This window comes from Emydura macquarii, unplaced genomic scaffold, assembly GCF_026122565.2.
Source record: "Emydura macquarii macquarii isolate MOO-44397 ecotype Brisbane River unplaced genomic scaffold, CSIRO-AGI_Emac_v2 contig_6, whole genome shotgun sequence".
Lineage (NCBI taxonomy): Eukaryota > Metazoa > Chordata > Testudines > Chelidae > Emydura > Emydura macquarii.
In genome coordinates, this window is record NW_027130143.1 from 1,185,261 (window position 1) to 1,210,305 (window position 25,045).

Sequence of the window (25,045 nt, forward strand, 5' to 3'; positions counted from 1 at the left end):
CCATCAGAACAGTTCTCAAAATCATAACTTCTGTCCCCCACAGCCACTGTAGGATTTGTGCATCTGAGGGAGGCGTCAAGGAGGTTAGTGCAATCTCCATGGGACACTCACCAGTATGAGGAAACAGGGAGGGCGTTCCCATCACACCAGGGATAAAGCATACTGAGTGTGGCCACTGTCTTGAATTGTCCCCCATAGTAGGTCATACTCATGGCCTGGCAGCTGTGGAGACTCAGAAGTCAGTTCCCATTGCTACACACATCAAAACACCACTCACAGCTTCACTCTGAAAAATAATCTTTATTGTACACAGGAGCATGCTCCCCAAGAAGCTGTAGGTGAGGGGTTTGGTCACTAGATTTCACAGAATCAAGGGGGGAATCCCGCAGGGCACGCTCTCTATAAATACTCATGGGGGAGCACAGGTATATGGCTTCAGTGTTCTAGACCTAGCCAGAGGCCCAGCTGCTTTAGGGACAGCAAAGGAATCAGTTCCTGGCTCTTCACAGGCTCAGTTCAGTAGCCCTGGAGACCTAGATTAACAACAGCATCAGGAGAAGTAGCTTTCCCCCATTAAATTGTGTGTGTGAGGCATCTGAAAACCAGGAAGGCAGAGGCCTACCTCACAAAGTACCCACCACAGATGGCAGCACTAAGTGAGAGCTTATCTGATGGGTTCCAACCTCCTTTCTCAACTGGGGCAGTCACCGCTGGGTTCAGAATCCTCATTTCTAGGGACACTGTTGAATCATTATCTGTATGGAACATGTTCAGGTGCTCTGTGGAGAGCTCTGAACTCTGCCACCTACACGAATCGGAACATGTCCAACAGCACTTAGAATGTATGACATAGGGTACGTGCAGCCACCCCAGCAACAGCAGTCACAGGCTTCTCCAGAAAGAAGTCTCATGACGTGGGGTGGGGCAGAGGCCGCAGGAGTCTTCCCCTCACAGCAACGAGGGGTTTGTCTGTGGGGTTCTTGCAGTCCATGTGGACTTCAGAACCTGAGTCCGCACTCAGACTCCTTGAGCTATACCCTGTAGCACAAACTGTCCAGGTTATCTTTTGAAAAGGGAACAGTGAACTTGGTCCAGGGTGCAGGAGCAGGGCTTTCTTCTCCCCTCCCGTCCTCAGCAAGAGCTGAACAAGCTTTTAATTAGTGCAATGATTAAATTAGAGATAAAATGTCAGGTCCCCTCTTCCCTTTAAAAATTAAATTACTGCCCTTCTTCTGCAGGAGACACAACAGCAAATACCTGCAAAAGTCCTTAGCTGGAAGGTTCAGCACGTCCACATGCTGCAGTGGCTGCCCTTCTCCTGCAGAGGACTCTACTGAGCTGAAAACCAAAAATTTGTTCCCATTGAAAAAGTTATAAAACAGATTCTGATTGGTTTTATGTAGAATCCCATAAACTCCATAATTTCATTGTCTTGCTTTTATCACTAGAAGGGCCCAAGTGGGTGAGTTTAAGAGCTGGGGGACGGTGGATGGGGGGGAGGGGCGGGAGCTTCCCTCCCTTGCTTACAGCCTGGTGCAATCTCTGCAACACGATGGTGCAATCTGAAAGTGAAGGAACAGTGTAGCTGGGCAGGGTGAGTCACCTCACAGACAGTGACACACGGACTAATGAGGGAAAGGTGGCCAAGGCACCTTCTAGGCTGGTACAGCCATTGGCAACAACTTGAGTGTAAGGATGACAAGGTGCAGTGGTGCCAGCTAATCTGCTGAAGGCACTGGGGAGCAGCAGCCACATGACAGCATTTTTTCTGTAACCCCCATCACAGATTAGCAGCTAGAGTGGAGCCCCTTTGCAGGTGGAAGCTGCACATAACATCACTGCCCTCACTCATTCCCAGCCTGAGGAGCCTGGTTCAGAAAAGGTGCAGCTCAAGATGACCTGGTAACACCTGGTGTGGCGGCGAGGAAATGAGCGGGGGAAGAGGCTGTCTTCTGGAAATAGACCCCGAGCTTCAGCAACATCAGCCACCCGGTTGGGTCAGAGCAAGCAGCTCAGGGTGTGCACTGGCGACTTCTGGCTCAATTGCCCCACAGAGCTAGCTAGGTGAGAGTGGGCAGCTGGTGAGGTACACTGGTGACAGGTGGCCCAAAGAGATGGCTGGAGCAAGGGGCAGAGGAATGGGAAAAGGGCTGACGCTCAGGGAGAGATTGTTGGCCCTGCTCACAAGTGGCCTGTAAAGCACAGGAAGAGCAGGATGTGAAGCATTAGCAGATACACGGTCACCAGCAGTGGTAGGCGGGTCCGGGAACAGAAGAGCGAGCGCAGCAGACGCCGCAAACCAGAGGTGCTCCGAGTCTGGGGGGAAGAGTAAAGGAGAAACCAGTTAGTGCCAGTAAGGGCTGAGCCCAGCCACCAGCACCCAAAGCCCCACAGGGAATGGGAGACCATTCCAACAAGCCACAGACACAGAGCTCATCCAGGAGGATGCAATAGTCTAACCAGTGTTCTCAGGCTTCCACCCATGTGATTCCAGCTTCAGGGCCCCATTGGCTATGGACCTGTAGAGCCAATTCCCCATTTAACTACAGGGTCCCCCCCAATACCACGAACACAGAACTCTGAAGGATTCCTATCCCAGCTAATCCACCTCCTCTCCCATCTCACAAGCACTGCCCTAGCTCCACCAACCCACCAGGACAGGGATTGTACAGAGGAGAACTTAAAGGGAAAACTGCAAAGCAAGAGTGAAACAATAAGAACGGCCATAATGGGTCAGACCAATGGGTCAGACCATCTAGCCCAGTATCCTGTCTGCCGACAGTGGCCAATGCCAGGTGCTTCAGAGGGAATGAACAGAACAGGTAATCATCAAGTGATCCATCCCGTTGTCCATTCCCAGCCTCTGGAAAAAGCAATCACTGCCTATCCTGGCTAATAGCCATTGATGACCTATCTGTCATGAACTTATTTAGTTCTTTTTTGAACCCCATGAGTTAAAAAAAAAAAAAGCTATGAATGCAGGGCACCGGAATAGATGACCTCTCAAGGTCCCTCCTGTCCAAGGATTCTATTAGTCTATAACATTGCCCTCACTCATGCTGAACCTCCATGGTTATTCTTATTGAGGGATCCTTGACTGTGACTGTCTGAGAGTTTTGACCTTCTGGGCACAGAGTAAGATCCATCCCTTCTCTCAGGTTTCTGCCTGCAGTGGTGGGGGAGGAGGAAGAGTCTAATTATTGCATTTTGTACACAGAATCATAGAATTGGAAGGGACCTCAGGAGGTCATCTAGTCCAACCCCCTGCTCAAAGCAGGACTAACCTCAGCTAAATAATCCCAGCGAGGGTTTTGTCAAGCCTCAGCTTAAAAACCTCTAAAGATGGAGATTCCACCACCTCCCTAGGTAACCCATTCCAGTGCTTCACCACCCTCCTAGTGAAAAACTTTTTCCCTAACATCCAACCTAGACCTCCCCCACTGCAACTTGAGACAGTTGCTCCTTGTTCTGTCATCTGCCACCACTGAGAATGAGGCTAAGGACAGGCACATTTTACTGAGTTCATAAGCCCTCTCTGCACAATCAGCTGCTGCTTTCTTTTATGTAGAACTTTGGGCAAATATTACAAGGCCCTGCAATGGAGGAGTAACCCCCGATGCAACCTTGGCCTCCAGGATCCCAACCAGTTCCCAAGGTCATGATTCCAAGAGCCATGTGTGTAGCTGCAGTTCCTGAATAATGCAGGCTGTGGAGGCGTCTTGAGCCATGCAATCGGAGTGGCAGGTTCTAGCGGCTATGAACGACATTCAGTGCTCAGAATCAACAGGTTTCCCCATGTTCTGACCACATTCCTCTACAGCAGCAAGTGCTCACATGACCTACATTATGAAGCTAGTTCCCTGGACACAGCCAATTCACTAGTACTCTTACCTTGCTAAAGGTACTGTCCATGGGATCAATCAGCAAGGAGTGTTCATGGGTGGGCGACACATCAATGCTGGGACCAAGAGCAGATGTCCATTCACTTGATTCCAACCTGCAGAAGAGAAAAATAATTAATTGTTAGAACACACACTGCAGCAGGCTGCTCACATGGACCACCTAGAAGCCACAGCCATTGCAGAACATGGCTGCTGGCCTGCTGGGCAGTGCTAGCCACAATCCATGCATGACTCCAGCTCATGCGCTGGCTTCCTAGCCACTTCTGGATATGGTTCAAGAGACTGGTGTTTAAGGCCTATATGATTAGGCTTCACCTGAAGTATTGTGTCCAGTTCTGGGCACCACATTTCACAGAAGATGTGGACACATTGGAGAAAGTCCAGAGAAGAGCAAACAAAAATGATTAAACATGACCTATGAGGGAAGATTGAAAAAATTGGGTTTGTTTAGTTTGGAGAAGAGAAGACAGAGGGGGACATGATAACAGTTTTCAAATACATAATAGGTTACTACAAGGAGGAGGAAGAAAAATTGTTCCCCTTAACTTCTGAGGATAGGACAAGAAGCAATGGGCTAAAACTGCAAAAAGGGAGGTTTAGGTTGGACATTAGGAAACCACTTCCCAACTGTCAGGGTAGTTAAGCGCTGGAACAAATTGCCTAGGGAGGTTGTGGAATCTCTGTTATTGGAGGTTTTAAAGAACAGGTTAGACAAACATTTGTCAGGATAGGTCTCGTTATTATGTTGTCCTTCCTGCCTTGAGTGCAGGGAACTGGACTAGATGACCGCTTGCGGTCCCTTCTAGTCCTACACTTCTATGATGAATTGATTTCAATGCCCCGACCAGTGCTCTGGACACACAATTACAAACAATAGGCCATGATGCCTACAAGGAATCAGCCAGTCAATGAAGGCCTGATTATGGCATCACTTGAGATTGCATTTGTAAAAATTTGGTACCACCAGGAATCCAAATTTCATACCAGCTCCCTATGTAAGGGCATGACCTCAGTACCAGCCCTGCTCTAACTTCCCATTGTTTGAGTCTTATTTCAAATTACATGGAACTCATTGGGGCAGGAGCCATGTCTGCCTGAGTGTCTGTGCAGCATCCAGCACAATGGGGCCTGATCCTGAGCAGGGAATCTGGGCACTGCCATAACACAGATAAGGCTCAAAACCTCTGGTGGCCAGGGCAGACTAATGGAGATTCCCTACCCACAAGTGGAAGCACTGCCATAGACTTCAGACAGGGATTCCTTGCTCAGAGATGACAGGGAATAAATATGAGGCTTCCTTTAAAACTGGGATTTTAAAGAAAAATCATGACCAACTTTCAGCCTTTCCAATGTGGTGCCCGGATTTTGCAGTGATTAGCATTCTATAAAAAGCAGAGATGGACAGACAGCTAGAAACTTGGTGATGCACTAAGGCAACAATCAGCTTGCTTGACTGGAAACACTCCACCTCCTGATCTGATCCTGTGCTGCTGAGAAAGCCTCCTCTGCAGCAAGACGCTGGTCTCGTTCCTCCTGCAGTTGCTCTTCCAAATGTCTCAGGTCCTGCTTTGTGCTGCTGTGCAGGTGTTGGGCCTCTGACAACCTGACAGAAAATAGGACAGTGAAACACCCAAACTGTGCCACTATGGGGCCCTCTCTGCTTATATTGTATTCACTGCTCTAGTATATGGACAGATTCTCTCCCTTGCGTCCACAAAGAGGTGGGGTTTATTTACTTACCGTGGGAATGCTGAGATTAAGAGGTGGGTCTTGCACTGAGCCACAAAGGTTTTGTGATCACTTCAGAAAAGGAGTTCCATAGCCATGGGCCCATCACCCACTCACACTGTTAGTTCCATTATTCCCAAGGAGCACAGTCATCATAATAGGTCTCAGTTCCAGAGGCAGCCCTGATCCAGCTCACTGAGAGCCTTGTAGATTGAGGCCAGGACCATAAACATAACCCAATATTTACTGATCAGCCAGTGAAGTGAATGGGGTGCTAAGCTGATCTGCACTGGGCAGCAGCAATTGCTACATGCTGAAGTCAGTGTCTGTGCTTTCATCTAAAGAAATAGTGAGTCATAACAACTGAGTGCACCTCAGAGATTCCAGAAGGTCCTACGTCCCACAGCAGGACTAAGACTCTTCCCTGCCCCAATATCTATTGGCATCAGACAAGGTCCTGTATCTGGATTTCTATCCCTTCCCTCTGTTCTCACCTCAACTGTAATTCCTGCAGTTCTGGAGTGTAACACTCTCTTGGAGGTTCGTTCTTTTCCTGGGGGGCTCCTGGAGCAGCATCTGTCATGAGTGACCTCTGAAACAGAGTAAATGTGTAGCAAGGCATCAAGTGCTGGGCAGGGGAATCAGTGAAGCAATGGGTGAGTGAGATTAAGTCTCGTAAGAGTTCAGACTGGGTGCCATGTCACACAACAAACAAAGTCTGCAGTGAGAATAACCCTTCAATCCATGTAGGCTGTCAAGAGGAAGACTACCTTCCCCATCATTACTCTGTCCCTTACCATGTCCTTGTTTGGGGACTGCAGCTCCTGCAGCTGCCTCTCAAGGGCTATGCAGCGGTTCAGGACCTCGCGGTGGTGCTGGTGGCTCTCACGGAGATTCTGGCTGCTGCCCCGCAGCTGGATAGAGAGGGCATTTTTCTCCTCGAAGATCTGAGAGAGCTGGGGAGCAGACAGAGCAAAGATGCTAAAAAAGTCCTTCTGAGAGAGAAGCTGCTCCCCTTGGCATCTACAGCAAATGAGTTTTATTAGGAAGATTGGGTTTGCCAGACTGGTTCAAACCCAAGATTCATGTAGTCCAGGATCCATCTCTGATAATGGCCAGTACCTGATGCTTCAGAGGAAGGTGCAAGAGCCTCACAATAGCAGATGAGGAATAATCTGCCCCTAGATTAGGTCTCATCCTAATCTTCAATGGTTAGAGTTTGGCTTTAGCCCTGAAGCAGGAGGCTTAATAGCCCTTCTAAAATTTGTGTTAGCAACAACTCATATAATGTTATATATTCTTGTTATCAATGTAAATGTAAAAATCCCTTTCTGAATCTTGCTAAATTTTTGGGCTTAGGACTTTCATATTAGTTTATATGGGAACGACATGGGTTTTTACAACCTGTAGGGCTGCAGAACATAAGCAGGACTTGTCTGGAATAAAGTCCTGACCTAAATTGCTAGAAACTGACTGCCTTGTGGCCTGTCTTCCTTATATAATCCACCTCCCCGCTCTTGGCTCTCAATGAGGCATTTGAGAGGAAGGACCAGCAGCAGAAGGGAACTGGCCTGGGGAAGGCCTTTCTGCTGGGGAGAGGATGGGTCAGACTAAGTGGCACGGGAGGGAGGACTGGGGAGATTGAAAAAAACAAAAGAAGTCGAATTCAGCAGTGAGGCAAGTGATAAGGGGGCCACAAGTCAAGATAAAAGCTATGCAATTTATTTCACTGAAACTAGATTTCACGTAATCAGGATGGTTGTTTTATAAAGATGCCCCCTGAAGAATAGGCTTAGCCCTAAGAGAATGGCTATGACTGCTGCTTTATTGGTACCACACTAGCACAGATCATACTGAATGGGACCCATTTAGCTGCTGAGGGGGGTTAGGTGGTGTTAAATAGGTAGAATATGAAATTCCCAGCTCCAGGCTTAATACTGAATTTGCCAAGTAAAGTTTCTGGAGAAATTCAGTGAGCAGAATTTTGTGTGTCTGAGATATTAATGTGTCCAGGATTCCTGGATCATTCAGTGCTTGGGATGGATGGTGAATAAGGAACTGTTGTGTCGTGAATGGGGCTGTTGTCTGTTGGATAATTTGCTGCAGAAGCTGAAAGGTATATAGTGACTAACACAGGGAGCTGTACTAAAATGCACAGGAACAAGGAACCAGGATTAAGGCTGCACAGGCCACCATAATTCTACCATTTTCTAACTTTTGAGTGCTTGACTTTGCAATTCTGATAATTTTCTTTAAGGATATTTTATTTACAGTGAAGAACAATGAGATACAAAGATTTCACCACCAGGCTCTTCATCAAGTTGTACGTCATTGCTTGTTTCTTCACGTAAAGAAAGATGACCGAAAACTTATGGACTCCAAGCAGAGGAGAAGCTATGCTGGATATATTTCTTAGCAGTTGGCAGGAACTGTGTTACAATCCATCAGGGCAGGATTAAAGCAATCTGGAGTCTTAGGCACACTATGACATAGGGTCCTCCATGGGTCCAGTCCCACAATATAGCCCTGTGCCCCACCTGGAATGGCAGGGGGCCCTCCTCCCATCCCAGAGAGCTCAGGGGCAGCAGTGTTAGGACACTTGCTCCTGTCCAGGAATGGCAACTGGAATCCTTCACCCTGTGGGAGCAGCAAGGGTCCCACCCTCCCTCCCAGGGAGGCAAGAATAGCATCAAGGGCCCATTGCCTTCCTTCAATACCTATCCCGCAGCCAGACTGTCACTTCTTTCTGAGCTATTATCTCAGGCGGTCTGCAAACTCAGGCAGTCTCCTTGTGTTGGTTACACTCGGGCCACATTTTCAAGTTTTTCTTCATATCCATGAGGGCAAGGAACTTACTTTTTTTAAAACAATGAAAACTCCTAATCTGATGTAATCACATGACTTCAGGAGTTGGGGCCCTAGACACAGGCCCAAAGTGCTTATGCCTGAATACAGCCCTGATTAATGGAGAAGTCAGAGACGTAAGAGATTGATTTGGTTCCATCCAGTCCATCTCCCAAAGGCTAGTGCAGGATTTTCCCTAGTTGTACAATTATTAGTGTTTTGACCAATTTAAAGTGTACTCACTGTGGGGGCTCCCCCACACAGGAGACTGTTCATGAACTGGATCCATCTCCCTATCAGGGAACGACAGGACCCCAGCCCGTCCTCTGGGAACGATTCCCAGGTGGATCCACCCTGGTGCCATGGAACAACTGGGCCCAAGCACTTCCCTGGAGGACAATTCCCAAGTGGATCCCTCCCCCTATCAGGAAGCAATCGCCGTTCCCCTGGGGCGGCAGGAGGGGGAAGACGGACAATTTCTAGCTGGATCTTTCCTCATGTCAGGGAGCGATGGAGCCCCAAGTCCTTCTTTTGGTGGGATGATTCCCAGCTGGATCCTTTCTCTGTCAAGGAGAAATGGCGACCCCCAGGAGACAATTCCCAGCCAGATCTGTCCCACTGTTGGTGACTGATGGGACCCCGGAACTCCCCCTGGGGGGTGATTCCATGGCTGAACCCATTGCCCTGTCAAGGCGTGATGGAGCCCCCAGTTCTTCCCTAGAAAGGCTGTTCTGCAGCTCAACAGTTTTGCCTGATATTCACTCTGAATCTCATTAGTTCTCTGGGTGGGGGGTCTCTGGGCTCTGGCACAGACATTTGCTCTCCACAAACCCTAGGGACTGCTGTGGAAACTACATTCCTGCATAAGTCCCTTAAGCAGGCAGAGGTTTGCTCCTTTCCACTAAGCCCTATAGGAGGTCTGTTCTCTACCCTGCCCCCAGTTCCATAAACAGACAGAGGTGACTTGCTGTACCTTGATGTTTAATTGCTGAATTCTCAGCTCCTTTTGGTGCAGCTCTTTCAGACTGTCATGCAGTTGGGCCCGGAGGTGATCTGTCTCGGCTTCTAGACTGGACAGGTCCCCTCCCAAAGTCTCACTGGAGTTAGGGGTCTCTGGAGAAATCTGCCAAGAAAAAAAGTGATGAAAGTACCTACTGCTGAGATCTCTCTATTGAATCCCATTCTCCCTTTAACTGCACACCTATCTGGTGTACCAGTCACAAAACCCTCCATTCATCCTATGTCTGGAACCTTGCTTGTCCATGCCGAAAGGGTGAGAGTAAATGGCTGCAACACAAAGGACAGCTGAAGAGCAGAACAATTAGTGGAAGTTCAGCTGGCTTACACATGGGATTCTCGCCCTTTCCTGTTTGCCCAATAACCTCTTTAGAGACTTGCAGTGGCAATGGCTCAAAAGGCACCAATGCATGGATTGGAATGTGCACGAGCATCAGCAAAGGCATCCTTGCCCCAATGCCTCTTCAGCTTAGACAACAAAGAATTTGGCACTCTGCCTCCCTTTCCGTCACATGATCCATGCAGCAACCCCACCCATGTACACGCTCCAGCCAGTTGTTTTGTCCCACTTGGGGCTACAGATTGTAAAGTCTTTGGGACAGTGGCTTTGTCTAGCTCACTAAGTACTCAACTTCAGTTTAAAGTATGAAATCAGCAGCAGAGCATGTCCTTAGTAGGCAGTGTGCTATCCTAAGAGAGTTCCTCAAAACATTATCCCCAAATGTAGCTCTTCCCGTTCTGCTACACCTTCACAAAAAAGCATTTTTTTTGTTGATACTTGAGTGTTTGCTTGAGACCAGCACTGAGCATTTACATTGCTATCGAGCAGGGGCCGATGAATCAGAAATTCCTGAGCTCTCATTCGAGTTTGGCACGGACATCATCTGTGACCTTGGTCAAGCCAGACCTCTGCCCTAATGTCCCCATCTGCTAAATGGGGATAATTCTCACTACTCCAAGTCATAGAATATTAGGGATAGAAGGGAACTCAGGAAGTCATCTAGTCCAATCCCCTTCTCAAAGCAGGACCAATCCCAACTAAATCATCCCAGCCAGGACTCTGTCAAGCCGCACCTTAAAAACCTCTAAGGATGGAGATTCCAGCACCTTCCTACGTAATTCATTCCAGTGCTTCACCACCCTCCCACTGAAAAGGTTTTTCTTAATATCCAACCTAGACCTCCCCCATTGCAACTTAAGATCACTGCTCCTAGTTCTGTCATCTGCCACCACCGAGAACAGCCTAGCTCCATCCTCCCTGGAACCCCCTTTCAGGTAGTTAAAGGCTGCTATCAAATCCCCCCTCATTCTTCTCTTTTGAAGACTAAACAAGCCCAGTTCCCTTAGCCTCTGCTCATAAGTCCTGTGCTTCAGCCCCCTAATCATTTCTGTTGCCCTCCGCTGGACTCTCTCCAACTTGTCCATATCCTTTTTGTAGTGGGGGGCCCAAAACTGGACACAATATTCTAAATGCCGCCTCACCAATGCCGAATAGAGGGGAATAATCACTTCCCGCGTCCTGCTGGCAATGCCCCTCCTAATGCAGCCCAACATGCTATTAGCCTTCTTGGCAACCAGGGCACACTGATGACTCATATCCAGCTTTTTATCCACTGTTACCCCCAGGTCCTTTTCTGCAGAACTGCTGCCTAGCTTGTCGGTCCCCAGTCCATAGCTGTGCATGGGATTCTTCCTTCCTAAGTGGAGGACTCTGCACTTGTCCTTGTTGAACCTCATCAGATTTCTTTTGGCCCAATCCTCCAGTTTGTTTAGGTCCTTCTGTATCCTATCCCTACCTTCCAGGGTATCTACCACTCCCCCCAGCTTAGTGTCATCCGCAAACTTGCTGAGGGTGCAATCTACCCCATCCTCCAGATCATTAATGAAGATGTTGAACAAAACTGGCCCCAGGACCGACCCCTGGGGCACTCCGCTTGTGACCGGTTGCCAGCTAGACATGGAGCCACTGATCACTACTCGTTAAGCCCTATGTTCTAGCCAGTTCTCTATCCATTTTACAGTCCATTCAACCAACCCATACTTCTTTAACTTGCTGATAAGAATAATGTGAGAGACAGTATCAAAAGCTTTGCTAAAGTCAAGGTATATCACATCCACCGCCTTCCCTACATCCACAGAGCCAGTCACCAATCAGTAGTTAAAGGCTACTATCAAATCCCCCCTCATTCTTCTCTTCTGCAGACTAAACAAGCCTAGTTCGCTCAGCATCTCCTCATAAGTCATGTACTCCAGCCCCCTAATCATTTTTGTTATCCTCTGCTGGACTCTATCCAATTTGTCCACATTCTTTCTGTAGTGATGGACCCATACCCGGACACAGTACTCCAAATGTGGCCTCATCAGTGCCAAATAGAGGGAAATGATCATTTTCCTTGATTTGCTGACAATACTCCTACTAATGAAGTATGTTATTAGCCTTCTTGGCAATAAAGGCACACTGTTGATTCATATCCAGCTTCTTATCCACTGTAAATCCCAGGTCCTTTTCTGCAGAACTGCTGCCTAACCAGTCGGTCCCTAGTCTGTAGCAGTGCATGGGATTCTTCCATCCTACGTGCAGGATTCTGCAATTTGTCACTCTCTATCCTATCCCTATTCTCCAGGGTATCTACTACTCCCCCGCAACTTAATGACATCTGCAAATTTGCTGAGGATGCAATCCACTCCATCCTCCCGATCATAAATGAAGATGTTGAAAACCAGCCCCAACACCAACCTGTGGGGCACTCCACTTAACGGCTGCAACTAGACATCGAGTCATTGATCACTACCCGTTGAGCCTGATGATCTGGTCAGCTATCTATCCATCTTATAGTTGTGATAAATCAAGGTCAGAGGGCAGCCAGAGAGTGGTAGAAGGGAGGTATATAAGCCCTAGAATGCTCAGGGTCCTGTTCCCTGTGGACTAAGCCGGGGTTATTACAGGGCAATTAGGAGCAGCTGAGGCCAATCAAGGCCCAGGAGCCTGATAAAAACCCCTGCTCCAGACAGGCAGAGAGCAACCTGGAGGCAGAGTCGGAGAAGCGCTGTGCAGTAGCAGAGAAGAACCCTGAGAAAGTTACTGGGACCAGGAGGGAGAAGACTAGCACAAGCAGAGTGGAGACACTCCTCAGGCACTGAGGCCTAAGAGAAGAGGCTCTGCCCAGGCAGAGAGGGGACAGGGAACAAGGAGCTGAAGGGGCAGAGAAGGAAGTAGCCCAGGGGAAAGAACTGCAGACTTGGACACTGTTAGCAACACACAGCTGCTATTCATAGGGCCCCTGGGCTGGGACACAGAGTAGAGGGTGGGCCCGGGTCTCTTCCCCCTCCCTCCCCCCCAGGACCTTATTGGAGGGACCCCACACTTGTGGACAGGGTAACAGGTGGTGCCCTGACCACTACAAAAGAAAAAGCACGAGACCCACTGGAGCAGAGCCAGCAGTTTGCCACAGTCTATTCATCCAACCCATACTCCTTTAACTTGCTGATAAGAATACTGTGGGAGACTATCAAAAGCTTTGCTAAAGTCAAGGTATGTCACATCAAGTTATCTCATCACAGAAGGCAGTCAGGTTGGCCAATCATGACTTGCCCTTGGTGAATCCATGACGACTGTTCCTGATTATCCTGCTCTTTTCCAAGTACCTCAAAATAGATTCCTTGAGGGCCTGCTCCATGATTTTTCTGTGGACTGAGGTGAGGCTGAGCAGTCTGTACTTCCCTGGATCCTCCTCCTTCCCTTTTTTGAAGATGGGCACTAGATTTGCCTCTTTCCAATCATCCGGGACCTCCCCCAATCGCCACGAGTTTTCAAAGGTAAACTGGTGGCATACCCTAAAACTTATCATATCCTGTCAAACGGCACCAGAAGGGTCACGCAGTGCCACCTCTTCCTCCTCAGAGCCAGGATCACAGGGAAAATCCCACATGGTGCCGGCAACGGAACACTCCTCGTGCCGTGCAGAATGCTTGCAGACAAGTGAGATGGTCTCTTGGCCAGTCCTTCTGATGAGATGAGGGAGTGTGACCTGCCCAGCTGGGACCCTTGGGCCTGGTGGAACATCCATGGAGTCCAGAACGGCCACTGCGAGGGCACCTGCCCGAGAAGCCCATGACATCGCAAGGGGGTGAGCCACCTCCAGCCTCTGATGTCTACTAGGGTGCCAATCCCACCTCAATGAAAGGGACTCAGCCTCATTGTCTGAGAACATCTACGCACTCTTGCAGAGGTCGCTCATGACTCCTTCATCTTGTGAATTACTTTGTCACTTTTTTCTGCAAAAAGCTTAACTTTGTCAAATGGAAAATCTTCTATTTTTGCATGTAGTGCTCTAGGCAGGCCAGCAGACTGGAGCCACGATGCTCTGTGCATGAATCGCTGTGGCTGTCATTCTGGCCAAAGAATCGGTTACATTTATGGAAGCCTATAGAGCCGTTCTTGCAATGAACTGGACCTCATTTATGATCTAAATTGTTCCCTTTTGTTATTCGAGATGTCATTAATAAATTCCAAAATTTTGTCATATACAGTATGGTCATAGTTGGACAATAAAGCTGCATAGTTGGCTACTCTTAATTGTAGCATTGACGATGAGTATACTTTTCTGCCTAGTAAGTCTAATCTTTTCCAGTCTTTATTGTGAGGCATTGGTTTGTTTGCCCCTCTGGTTTGCAGCATCAGTGAAGGGAGTTCGGGGTGTGGGGGGCGATAAGTACATAAAAATTCCATCCCTTTGGCGGGGACACAATATTTTCTATCCATCCTTTTACAGGTGGGTGGGATGGTAGCCGGTGTTTGCCAGATGTTGTTAGCTGGCTCCATAAGTGTGTCGTTCATGGGTAACACAGTCTTCGATGAAACTATAGAACGGAGGATCCTTAGCAGTTTATGGAAGGATTCCGTGACCTCCTCGAGAGGGATTTCCAGGTTTTCCGCCACTCTTTTAAATAGTTTGTGGAAATGTTTGAAGTCGTCGGCAGCTGTGGGTGGAGGAGGAATTATTGCCTCATCTGGTGAGGATGAGGAGATGATGTTTTTTGGTCAAGGCTTTCCTCCATCTCCTGCACAGTTTCAGGAGTCAGTTCAGACACAGATGGAAAGAGTGTGTAGAGGATCTAGGTCTGTGTTTATGGAGGCTGAGTGGTCTAATATAAGCTCTCGAGTAGTTTGATCACGTTCCGAGTTGTGGCATTGCATGGGATAAGGCAGGGGTGGTCTGCACCACGGTAGACCATACCATGGATATGTCTTGCTTCCCTTACGAGGTGTATATCTCGGAGCCTGAAATTGGTCTGGAAGGGGAGGAATGCTGGGATGAAAATTCAGCTTCCTTTGCCTCGCTGTCCTCTCCACTCAAAAATGGTATTGGGGAAAGTGCCTCTTCATGTGCAAATTGCACTGGGGAATAGTCCATCTTGGGCACCGGTGACTGTGGAGATGATAATGCTGTCTTAGTCTACTGACAATGGCGCTGTTTCTCCTTTCCTCTTTTGAGATGGTGCTGATGTTGGTGCCGTGATTTGGGTCACTGCCATATTCAGCTTCAGTACCACTGTTGGCACCTTGTCAGTTGTCAACGCTGGCATTGTTTTTGGTGCCATAATCAGTGCCAAGACATTTTTTGGTGCCATGATCATCATTGATGCTGGCAAGGACTGTGCTGTAGTCGGCGCTGTGGCCTCTGTTGGCACTGAGGTTGTGACACTTGACCATTGGGCCAGTGATCTTTGACCTTTGTTGGTGCCATGTTGGAGGAGGTCGGCTTGTTTTTACCTCTTAACTCCAAACGGGACATTGTTAGTCCTTCGATGCCACGGCCCAAGTGGTACCTGAGGAACCTGGCGCCTCATAGGTATTGAGTCTTGGGGATGTTGTTACCCTCATGGGCAGATACTCTTCTTTGCTGTCTCCCTCCTTAGTGAGGTTAAGGCTCTTTTTCTTGAATTTTTTCTGATTTTTCTGAAGAGCGGTTCTCTGGCCTCGGGTCAGAGGAGGGTCTCAGAGACTTTTCTATCAAGATAGGGATCTATGATTGAAACTTATCTTTTGTGGCTCTGGCTTTAAGATTCTTACAATTGTGGAAGGAACAGTTTTATATACTTTATTTTTTGTATTCCACTTTTATACCTAGTTATATATTCTATTTTGTATTAAGCTTTTAAGACTCCATCTTGTATGCTAAAAACTCCATCTTGGATTTTTTGTAGCTTTCTCAGCCTTGAAACAGGTATATTTTGCAGATGTTGCAGGTTTTGCAGCTGTCAGTAGATAACGGGACATTGCTAGCTAGCTTCAAAAGATAGTTGTTATGGTAATCAGAGGCCTTGTTCAATTAGCAATATGGAGGAATTTCTTAGTATATCTTAGTGTAGAAAAGGTTGAGCTAATGGAAATGTACTGCAATACGTCATCTTTTTCTTTGTTCTCTTTGTCTGAATACTGTATAAAACTTAGTGATGTGAGTCTGTAAGGCAGAAGTCCTCGGGAGCCTTAGGGTGACCGACACTTCTCCGAGCTGCTCATAATAAACTGCCTCAAAGAACTATGCACTCAAGTCTTTATTTAAGAGGGCCCTGAGCCTACGACACAATGCACACATTTCTGAGGTACGTGCCCTTTGCTCAGGCAGCAGACACATTGAGAGAGTGACCATCCGACGCTGGGATGGCATCTCTGCATAACATACACCTTTTAAAGCCTGGTGAACCAGGTATGGTGTAATTTCTTTGGTTACCAGTAAACTATTTTCTCTTAAAAAATGGGGAGTAGGTGAGGAGGGGAAAGAAATGTAAAAAAACTTTTTCTTTTTTAATTGGGAAGATAGATAGGGTTAACTATTGACTAGACTAAGGTAATTAGTAACTAAACTAAACTCTCTCTAAAAGTTATACATCGTAGGACAAATTAAGTCAGGAACTGCTGAGGGCTCTGTCTCGGACCGAAGACGGTTGAGAAGGAACTGAGGGGGTCGGGTAGCGCATGCACAAAGATACCAACAGCGCTGTGAAGTGGGAGCTGTGCACATGCAGCCCAGATGACTACTGCTGTAAAAATCTCCGATCAAGGATGCAGAGACATGCTGACACCTAGAGTGGAGCACCCACAGGGACAATTCTTCTCGAAGAAGAATAAAAGGTAGAGTGCCAAAAGTGAAATTTCTGCAAGCTGCATGGAAACTTTTTAAAGACACCATAATAGAGGCTCAATTTAAATATTTACCCCAAATTAAAAAAAAAACATAATAAGAGGACCAAAAAAGTGCAGCCGTAGCTAAAAACAAACTAAAAGAAGCAGTTAGTGGCAAAAAGGCATCCTCTAAAAAGTGGAAGTTACATCCTATTGAGGAAAATAGAAAGGCGCATAAACTCTGGAAAGTCAAGTGTAAAAATAGCATTAGGAAGGCCAAAACAGAATTTGAAGAACAGCTAGTCATAGACTCAACAAGGAATAGTAAAATTTTTTTTAAGTACATCACAATCAGGAAGCCTGCTAAACAATCAGTGAGGCCCTTGATGATCGAGATGCTAAAGGAGCACTGAAGGAAGAGAAGGTTATTGTGGAGAAACTAAATTAATTCTTTGCTTCAGTCTTCATGGCTGAGGCTGTGAGGAAGATTCCCAAACCGGAGCCATTCTTTTTAAGTGACAAATCTGAGGAACTGTCCCAGACTGAGGTGGCATTAGAGACTGTTTTGGAACAAACTGATACATTAAAAAGTAATAAGTCACCAGGACCAGATGGTATTCCCCGAAGAGTTATGAAGGAAATCAAATGTGAAATTCAGAACTATTAAGTGTGGTATGTAACCTATCATTTAAACCAGTTTCTGTACCACATGACTGGAGGCTAGCTAATGTGAAGCCAATTTTTAAAAAAAGACTCCAGAGGCAATACTGGCCAATTATAGGCCAGTAAGCCTAACTTCAGTACCAGGCAAATTGGCTGAAATTATAGTAAAGAACAGAATTATCAGACACATGGATGAATATGATTTGTTGGGGGACAGTCAACATGATTTTTGTAAAGGGAAATCATGCCTCACCAATCTACTAGAATTCTTTGAGAGGGTCAACAAGCATATGGACAAGGGTGATCCAGTGGATATAGGGTGCTTAGATTTTCAGAAAGCACAATGTCCCTCATGAAAGGTTCTTAAGCAAAATAAGTTGTCATGAGATAAGAGTGAAGGTCCTCTCCTGGATCAGTAACTGGTTAAAAGATAGGAAATGAAGGGGAGGAATAAATTATTAGTTCTCAGAATGGAGAGAGGTAAATAGTGGTGTCCCCCAGGGATCTCTACTGGGACCAGTACTGTTCAACATAGTCATAAATGATCTGGAAAAAGGGGTAAACAGTGAGGTGGCAAAATTTGCAGATGATACAAAGCTACTCAAGATAGTTAAGTCCAAAGCAGACTGCGAAGAGTTAGAAAGGGATCTCACAAAACTGGGTGACTGGGCAACAAAATGGCAGATGAAATTCAATGTTGATAAATTCAAAGTAATGCACATATGAAAACATAATCCCAACTATATATATAAAATGATGGGGTTTAAATTAGTTATCACTCAAGAAAGTAATCTTGGAGTCATTGTGGATAGTTCTCTGAAAACATCCACTCAACATGCAGTATTAGTCAAAAAAGCTAACAATGTTGGGAATCATTAGGAAAGGGATAGATAAGACAGAAAACAGCTTTCATGTGAGGAGAGATTAATAAAACTGAGTATTTCAGCTTGGAAAAGAGACAACTAAGGGGAATAATGACAGAGACCTATAAAATGATAATTGATGTGGAGAAAGTAAATAAGGAAAGTTATTTACTCCTTGTCATAACATAACAACTAGGGGATCACCAAATGAACTTAACAGTGAGCAAGTTTAAAATGAACAAAAGGAAGTATTTCTTCACACAATGCACAGTCAACCTGTGTAACTCCTGCCAGAGGATGGTGTGAAGGTGAAGACTATAATGGGGTTTGAAAAAGAACTAGATAAGTTCATGGAGGATAGGTCCATCACTGGCTATTAGCCAGATGGGCAGGGATTGCTGTTTGTCAGAAGCTGAGAATGGGTGACGGTATGGATCACTTGATTTCCTGTTCTGTTCATTTCCTCTGAAGCAACGGGCATTGGCCACTGTCGGAAGACAGAATACTGGGCTAGATGGACCATTGGTCTGACCCAGTATGGCCATTCTTATGGAATCTCATGTAGATGGAGAGAGGATATTTTACTTCTGTATTTGGCACGGGTGTGTCCACTGCTAGAATATGTCCAGCTCTGATGTTCATAGTTCAAGAAGGATGTTTATGAATTAGAGAGGGTTCAGAGAATTGCCACAAGAATGATAAAAGTATTAGAAAACATGCTTTATACTGATAGACTCAAGGAGCTCAATCTATTTAGCTTAGCAAAGAGAAGATGAAGAGGTGACTTGATTACAGTCTATAAGTACTTACATGGGGAACAAATATTTAATAATGGGCTTTTCAGCCTAGCAGAGAAATGTATAACATGATCCAATGGCTGTAAGTTGAAGCAAATTCAGACTGGTATTAACCATTGGAACAGTTTACCACAGATTGTCATGGATTCTCCATCACCGACAGTTTTTCTATCAAGATTGGATGTTTTTCTAAAAGATACACTTTAGGAATTATTTTGGTGATGATCTCTGGCCTGTGCGCTATACAGGAGATCAGACTAGACGGTCATAATGGTTCATACATGCCTTAGAATCTATGACTCAACCAGCCATGGGCAATGCAAGCATTCCCCTCTCAGCCTATGCAGGCTTTGCTGTCTTTCTGCAGGTTAGCAATAGGCGCACTCCAAACCCCGAGCCGCCAAGTGTCCACCTGCAGTGCCCAGCCCCAGGTCCACTGGACACTCTCAGTATTCACAGATACACTATTCCCAAAGAAATAATACAGCTCAATTTACCAGATACACCTCAGGATCACCGCTCCACTTAGTTTACAGTACTTAGATTTGTTTACAGTAAAAAAAAAGTATAAGTATTTACCAAGAACAGAGCTTGAAGTAATAGCAAGTAGGTAGGAATACTGGAAACAAAATCATAATGTCTTTTAGAGCTTAGACTTAATTAACAAGACACTGTTGTATTAATTTAGATGGAATATATGGGCTAAAAGGTGTTGACATAACCCAGTCACTGTCCAACATTAAACAGTTGGAATGAGGTTCTGGTTGACCCAATCTGGTCAGGATATCCTTTAGGATTAGGATGAAGAAAGTCTGGAGTCCCAGAAAACAGCAAAACTCACTCTAATAGCCTCTATTTGTTCTTCTCTAATTTCTTTAAGGATCCAAAAAGGAAGTAATGGGTACAATAGCCTATTCTCTTGTTATTTTGTTCATCAACTAGGCCTAATTTCCAACACATCAATTTTGGTTCACTGATTTCCGGACCCACATTAGGTTTTTGTTTACCAAGCATGATCTTAACACAGTCCTTGAGTTATAGCAGCAGGCCTTTTTGTTTAGACTAATTCAGTTTTTCAGTCTCCTTTTTGTGCCTTTTCCTATCAACATTTGTTAACACAGATTATATGATATTTTATGAACTTTAACATACAGTTGAGCTCACTGTATGAGACATATGCGGCAGCCAGGAACTTCCTTCGCTTCATGGTGCCAGACTCACCTTTGCTGCAAGACACTGGGGTTCCAGCCTTCCCGCAATGCAAGAGAATTGAGTTCACAATTAGTGTAATTTGTAGGCCCAGTTATCACGAAAACACTTTTCCTGTCTCATAAAGGTTAGCTTATCCAATGTCTTTCTCACAGCATTTAACAGCTAGGTAGGCCATGAACCTCTATTCATAAGACAAGTATGCTGCATGCCAGTCCCCTAGGTGAAAGTATATTGTGTGTTTTCTTGCATTCTTCTGATATACCACACTAATTCTTTGATCTTAGTCATAAATGGAACACCCTCCTGCTCTTCATTCCTTCCCGTAGATTTTGTGATCTCCTGTTGACTTCGCAATCTTGATTAGCTGGTGGCTCCATGTGCAAATAGACTCATACACAATGGTCAGCCAGGGAGATAAGGGTCTCCTACCCTTCTTGCCTGAACAGAACCTGTTTAATCACCTTCTAATGACCTGTCTTAACTTATACACCTTAAGAACAGAGGTTTTAGTATAGATACATAACTTTTAAAATAATATCCTTATGTACATTCTGCAATGATTATGATGACCAGCAGGTTACAGGCTCTTAATAGAGATCTTACATGCTACCCTTTGGCTAACTATTATGTAAACATCAGCAACGGGGGGATCCCTGTAAACTCCTATGCTCCGCATATGCCTTCTGTTAGTTGGCATCAAGAGATCCCTGGGTCACAGGGATGCAGATCCAAAGGACCTCTGGTAGCCACAGTTTTTTCCAGAGCCTTTTTGGGCTCTTAGTAATCAGGGCCAGAGGCCTCAGTTCCAAACAGGTCTGGGATATGTGAATCCCTTATTCTAATTTTCAAAGGACTGGGCTCCATCTTTGAAAGCTGACTCCTTTGCTTGATTTGCTTTTGATTTGATCTGAGGATTGGAGATCCTTTCAGAGCCAGTAGCTTGGGTTTGGTTCCACCAAGAGTTGCTGGACACCCTTTTCTTTCCTGGATCTGGCTTCTTTGGAACTGAGCCAGATGGATCCTTAGGCTCAGCTCCAGCTAAGGAGGCCACTGCTTTATGAATCAAGTCTGGTCCTTTTGCCTTTCCTGCAGGGGACCAGTGCCTGAAGCAAGTCTCCTGGAATGCTCCATGCTCAGAGAGTCTGTTCTGGGCTTTTTGGCTGCACGACCCTCTTGCAGGAACATTGCCTGCAGCTAGTTTTGGAGCACTTTCCTAGCCCATGATGTAAAGATCCTGCACATGCAGCAGGCAAGTGCCCTTCCATGGGGACAAGAGGTGTAACCTTTGATCCCCCAGTCTCTTGGAGGTCTGATCCGCTATAGCAGATCCAAGGACTGACGCCAGAGCACAAAGAGCCACACAGGCTCCAAAACGCACCTAGAAATCAGAATTTTGAGTAAATGAACTAGAACTGACGAAACAAACAAAAGACTTTAAGAATAAAAAAGCCCTGGGAACAAAGTTCCAAAAACCCAGGTCAAACGACCCGAGTGAGGTTCCATATCTGGTCGCTATTGCAATTGTAAGTAAATGATACATACGGCCCACCCTGGCCCCTTTTCTATTCTAACTGAGCATTCAGAGCCGCAGGGGAGGAGAAAGGGGATGCAAGGAAGCTCCAAGAAGCACGACTTTCTAGAGGTTTTCACCTATCCCCACTATATTGTTGGTGCATCCCATGAATGGAAACATACAGAAGACACTCAAAGAAAAACTTGCGCTTTCCACTTTGTAACGTATCTGACACACCCACTCTCAGATGCTGTGCCTCCTCCCATTCTGGCTCCTCCCTGACTGAATTTCAAGCCTCCCATTCCTCTATAACATCAAGTGAACTCCATCCTTGCTTACCTGCCTTTGGTATTGCTCCTCTATGACCTGTGACTTGGTCAGGGGTAAATTCACACAATCTCGCACAATCCTTTGCAAGTGGCTTAGCTGCTGGTCTTTGTCCGCCAAGGCCATCAGGTACTGCTCTTTTGCCCTCTTGTCCTGCATCTCCCATGTGGCCTTCTCCTGTCTGTAAAGCAACACATCGTAGAGATTATAAGGGCAGTTCCTACATTATGTCCTGGGTAGTCACCTGCAATACTCAGGAAGCCCAGCACAGGCCTGAGTCGGGGAACAGTCTTATTACTCCCAACAGTTAACCCTGTGCCAGGAGAGAGTTTCTTTGCAACAAGACACTGCCACTCAAGAGACAGAGATATCTAACTCACACAGTTAACTTAAACAGAGCAGGGTTCAGAAAGCTATTTTGTAGTTGGCTTGGGGGGATGCAGCATGTTTATTGCATCACACTTACAGTACCCCTGGAGAATATATTTTCCTTAGTCTTCAGATAGTTTGGACTAGAGTGTCATAATAATGACTTGTGTCAGTCTGCAAGGCAGGGATGAGAGGTAAATCATTTAGTCTTCTCTCTGGCTTGTTAATTTTAGCTCTGTGGGGCAGGACAGACTGCTGTATTAATATTTATGGACTGCATTTCTTAAGGGTGACAGCAGCATGAGTTGGGTATCAGACTAACAAAATAAAGAATTAGACATTCATATGAATAAGAATGGCTTCTGCAATAACACAAATTAGGTTAACAATCTAAGGGGCTATCATGCCCCAGAGAGGAAGCTGGTCACCTGGTGGGGGTAGGGAGAAATTTGCTCCCATGTTCCAGTACTGCACAAATTAGGTGTAATATTGGATGAGGGCAGTTATACATTCCTCTCCAACATGTAATACTAACCACCGCAGGAGGCAAGAAACGAAATTAGAAGGGCCACTGGCTTATTCCAGAATGGCAGTTTCATATAACCAATACCTCCTGGTGTAGCCACCTGATCTCATCCTCCAGCCATCTGCTCTATTCCCAATGGAATCCCCCATATCTGGCATAAAGGAGATGATTTGCCCCCATGGACCAGTATGCAGAAGGATTGTTCTCACCTGAGCTGGTGGAGCTCCTGTTGGCAGGAAATGCTCTCCTGCCTCAGTTGTTCTTGGAGACAATGCTGTTTATCAACCTTTTGCTGATACTCCTGCAATTGAGCCTTTAAGTGAGAGATCTCAGCTGTTTCCATGCCAATTTGCAGGTATTGCTGCTGCAGATTCTTCAGTTCTGTCAACTGTACTCAAAGGAAAACAGTAGAATGACAAATCCTGTGACTGCTGCTGAACAGGCAGGCAAGGTTTATTTTAATTATTTACAAGAATTACTAAGGTGCTCTTCACTATAACATCTGGAGAAGGTGGTCACATCCAGCAGGCAGGCAGGGATATGGAGTTAGTTATCACTTCTTAGACAAGTCCTGCTAAAAGCTACTCAAAACAGCAGCAACAGGGCTGGTGAACTGGCCTTCCAGCATAAGATCAAAGCAGTGAGTCCCAAACTTTTTTCCTGGCCCACCTGTGGCCAACACTTGCTGGCAACCCAAAGGTTGCTGGTTAGTTATAAACCAACATTCACAAATTCTAAAGCCAGAAGAGACCACTGTGATAATTTAGCCTGGCCTCCTATACAACACAACAGAGAACTTCCCTTAATTAATTCCTGTTTGAATAGAGCCCATATTTTAAAAAAACATCCAATCTTGATTTAAAAATTGTGAGAGACAAAGAATCCAACACAACCCTTAGTAAGTTATTCCAATAGTTAAATACCCTCAACATTAAAAAATTACACCTTATTTCTGTTGTCAGTTGTTGGCTGTGTGTGTGTTCTCCCACTGTGTAGGCTGTCCAAGCTCTGCGCAGACAGTCAATATAGCAAATCATGATTTGATTACCCAATAAGACCAGAGAGCTGTTTCAGTAACTAAACAGGTTTATTGCCAATGAAGCACGGTAAAAAGCGCCCTATATGTACTACAAGTACACTTAATATATGTATGCTTGTGACAATGGACTGCCTCAGTAAATGGCAGGACTTTCCGTTCCTCACTTGGTCAGATAAAGATACTCCCTTTGAGACTGTCTTTTATACACTGATACAAACAAGTTTCATATTGCTTTTCTGACATGTGTAGTTGCCACCCTTTAATGTAGCAAGATACCACCCTTTACTTTGTACAGAATGGTTTGATCAAAATATCTCTATTTATTATAGTGTTATCTTGACAGTGAAGGGGGCAGTATGTTAGACATTAGGAAATACTTTCTAAATACAAGGATAGGTAAGCACTGAAACAGGTTACCTAGGGAAGCTGTGGAATCCTATCATCGGAGTTTTTTAAGAACAGGTTAGACAAATCTGTCAGGGATGGCCAAGGTATACTTAGTCCTGCCTGAGTGCAAGGGAATGGACTCTATGACCTCTTGAAGTCCTTTCCTGCGCTACATTTCTATAATAAGTCCTTTTGGTACCGAGTTGCACCGGGAGCTCGTGTTCAGCTGATTATCTACCACAACCCCCAAGTCTTTTTCAGAGTCACTGCATCCCAGGATGAAATCCCCCATCCTGTTCTTGTGGCCTACATTCTTTGTTCCTAGATATACACATTACATTTTGTAGTATTAAAATGCATATTGTTTGCTTGCATCCAGCTTCGCAACAAATCCGGATCACTCTGAATCAATGACTTGTCCTCTTCATTAGTTACCACTCCCCCAATCTTTATGTTATCTGCAAACTTCATTGTTAATTATTTTGTTTTCTTCCAGGTCACTGATAAAAAATGTTAAACGGTACAGAGCCAAAAACTGATTTCTGTGGGACCCCACCAGAAAAGCACCCATTCAGTGATTTGTTCCCGTTTACAGTTACATTTCAAGAGCTATCAGTTAGCTAGCGTTTAATCCATTTAATGTATGACAGGTTCATTTTATATCGTTCTAGTTTTTGAAACAAAATGTCACACAGTACCAAGCCAAATTCCTTACAAAGGTCTATTAAACAC

The 25,045-nt window shown here is 45.6% G+C and overlaps 1 protein-coding gene across 3 annotated transcripts in view; it reads right to left on the reverse strand.

Annotated features, from left to right (window-relative positions):
• Positions 1–280: 280 nt before the first annotated feature.
• GOLGB1 (golgin B1) overlaps positions 281–25,045 on the reverse strand; it is a 106,077-nt gene continuing 81,312 nt past the window's right edge. For all 3 annotated transcript variants that reach the window (XM_067560561.1, XM_067559778.1, XM_067561336.1), the window contains 8 exons: positions 23,097–23,275; positions 22,005–22,173; positions 9,448–9,597; positions 6,428–6,586; positions 6,125–6,222; positions 5,371–5,505; positions 3,892–3,997; positions 281–2,316 (listed from right to left, as the gene is read on the reverse strand). In XM_067560561.1, the coding sequence (XP_067416662.1) occupies positions 2,182–2,316; positions 3,892–3,997; positions 5,371–5,505; positions 6,125–6,222; positions 6,428–6,586; positions 9,448–9,597; positions 22,005–22,173; positions 23,097–23,275 (1,131 nt within the window). In that variant the 3' untranslated portion in view covers positions 281–2,181. The remainder of the gene's footprint in view (positions 2,317–3,891; positions 3,998–5,370; positions 5,506–6,124; positions 6,223–6,427; positions 6,587–9,447; positions 9,598–22,004; positions 22,174–23,096; positions 23,276–25,045) is intronic.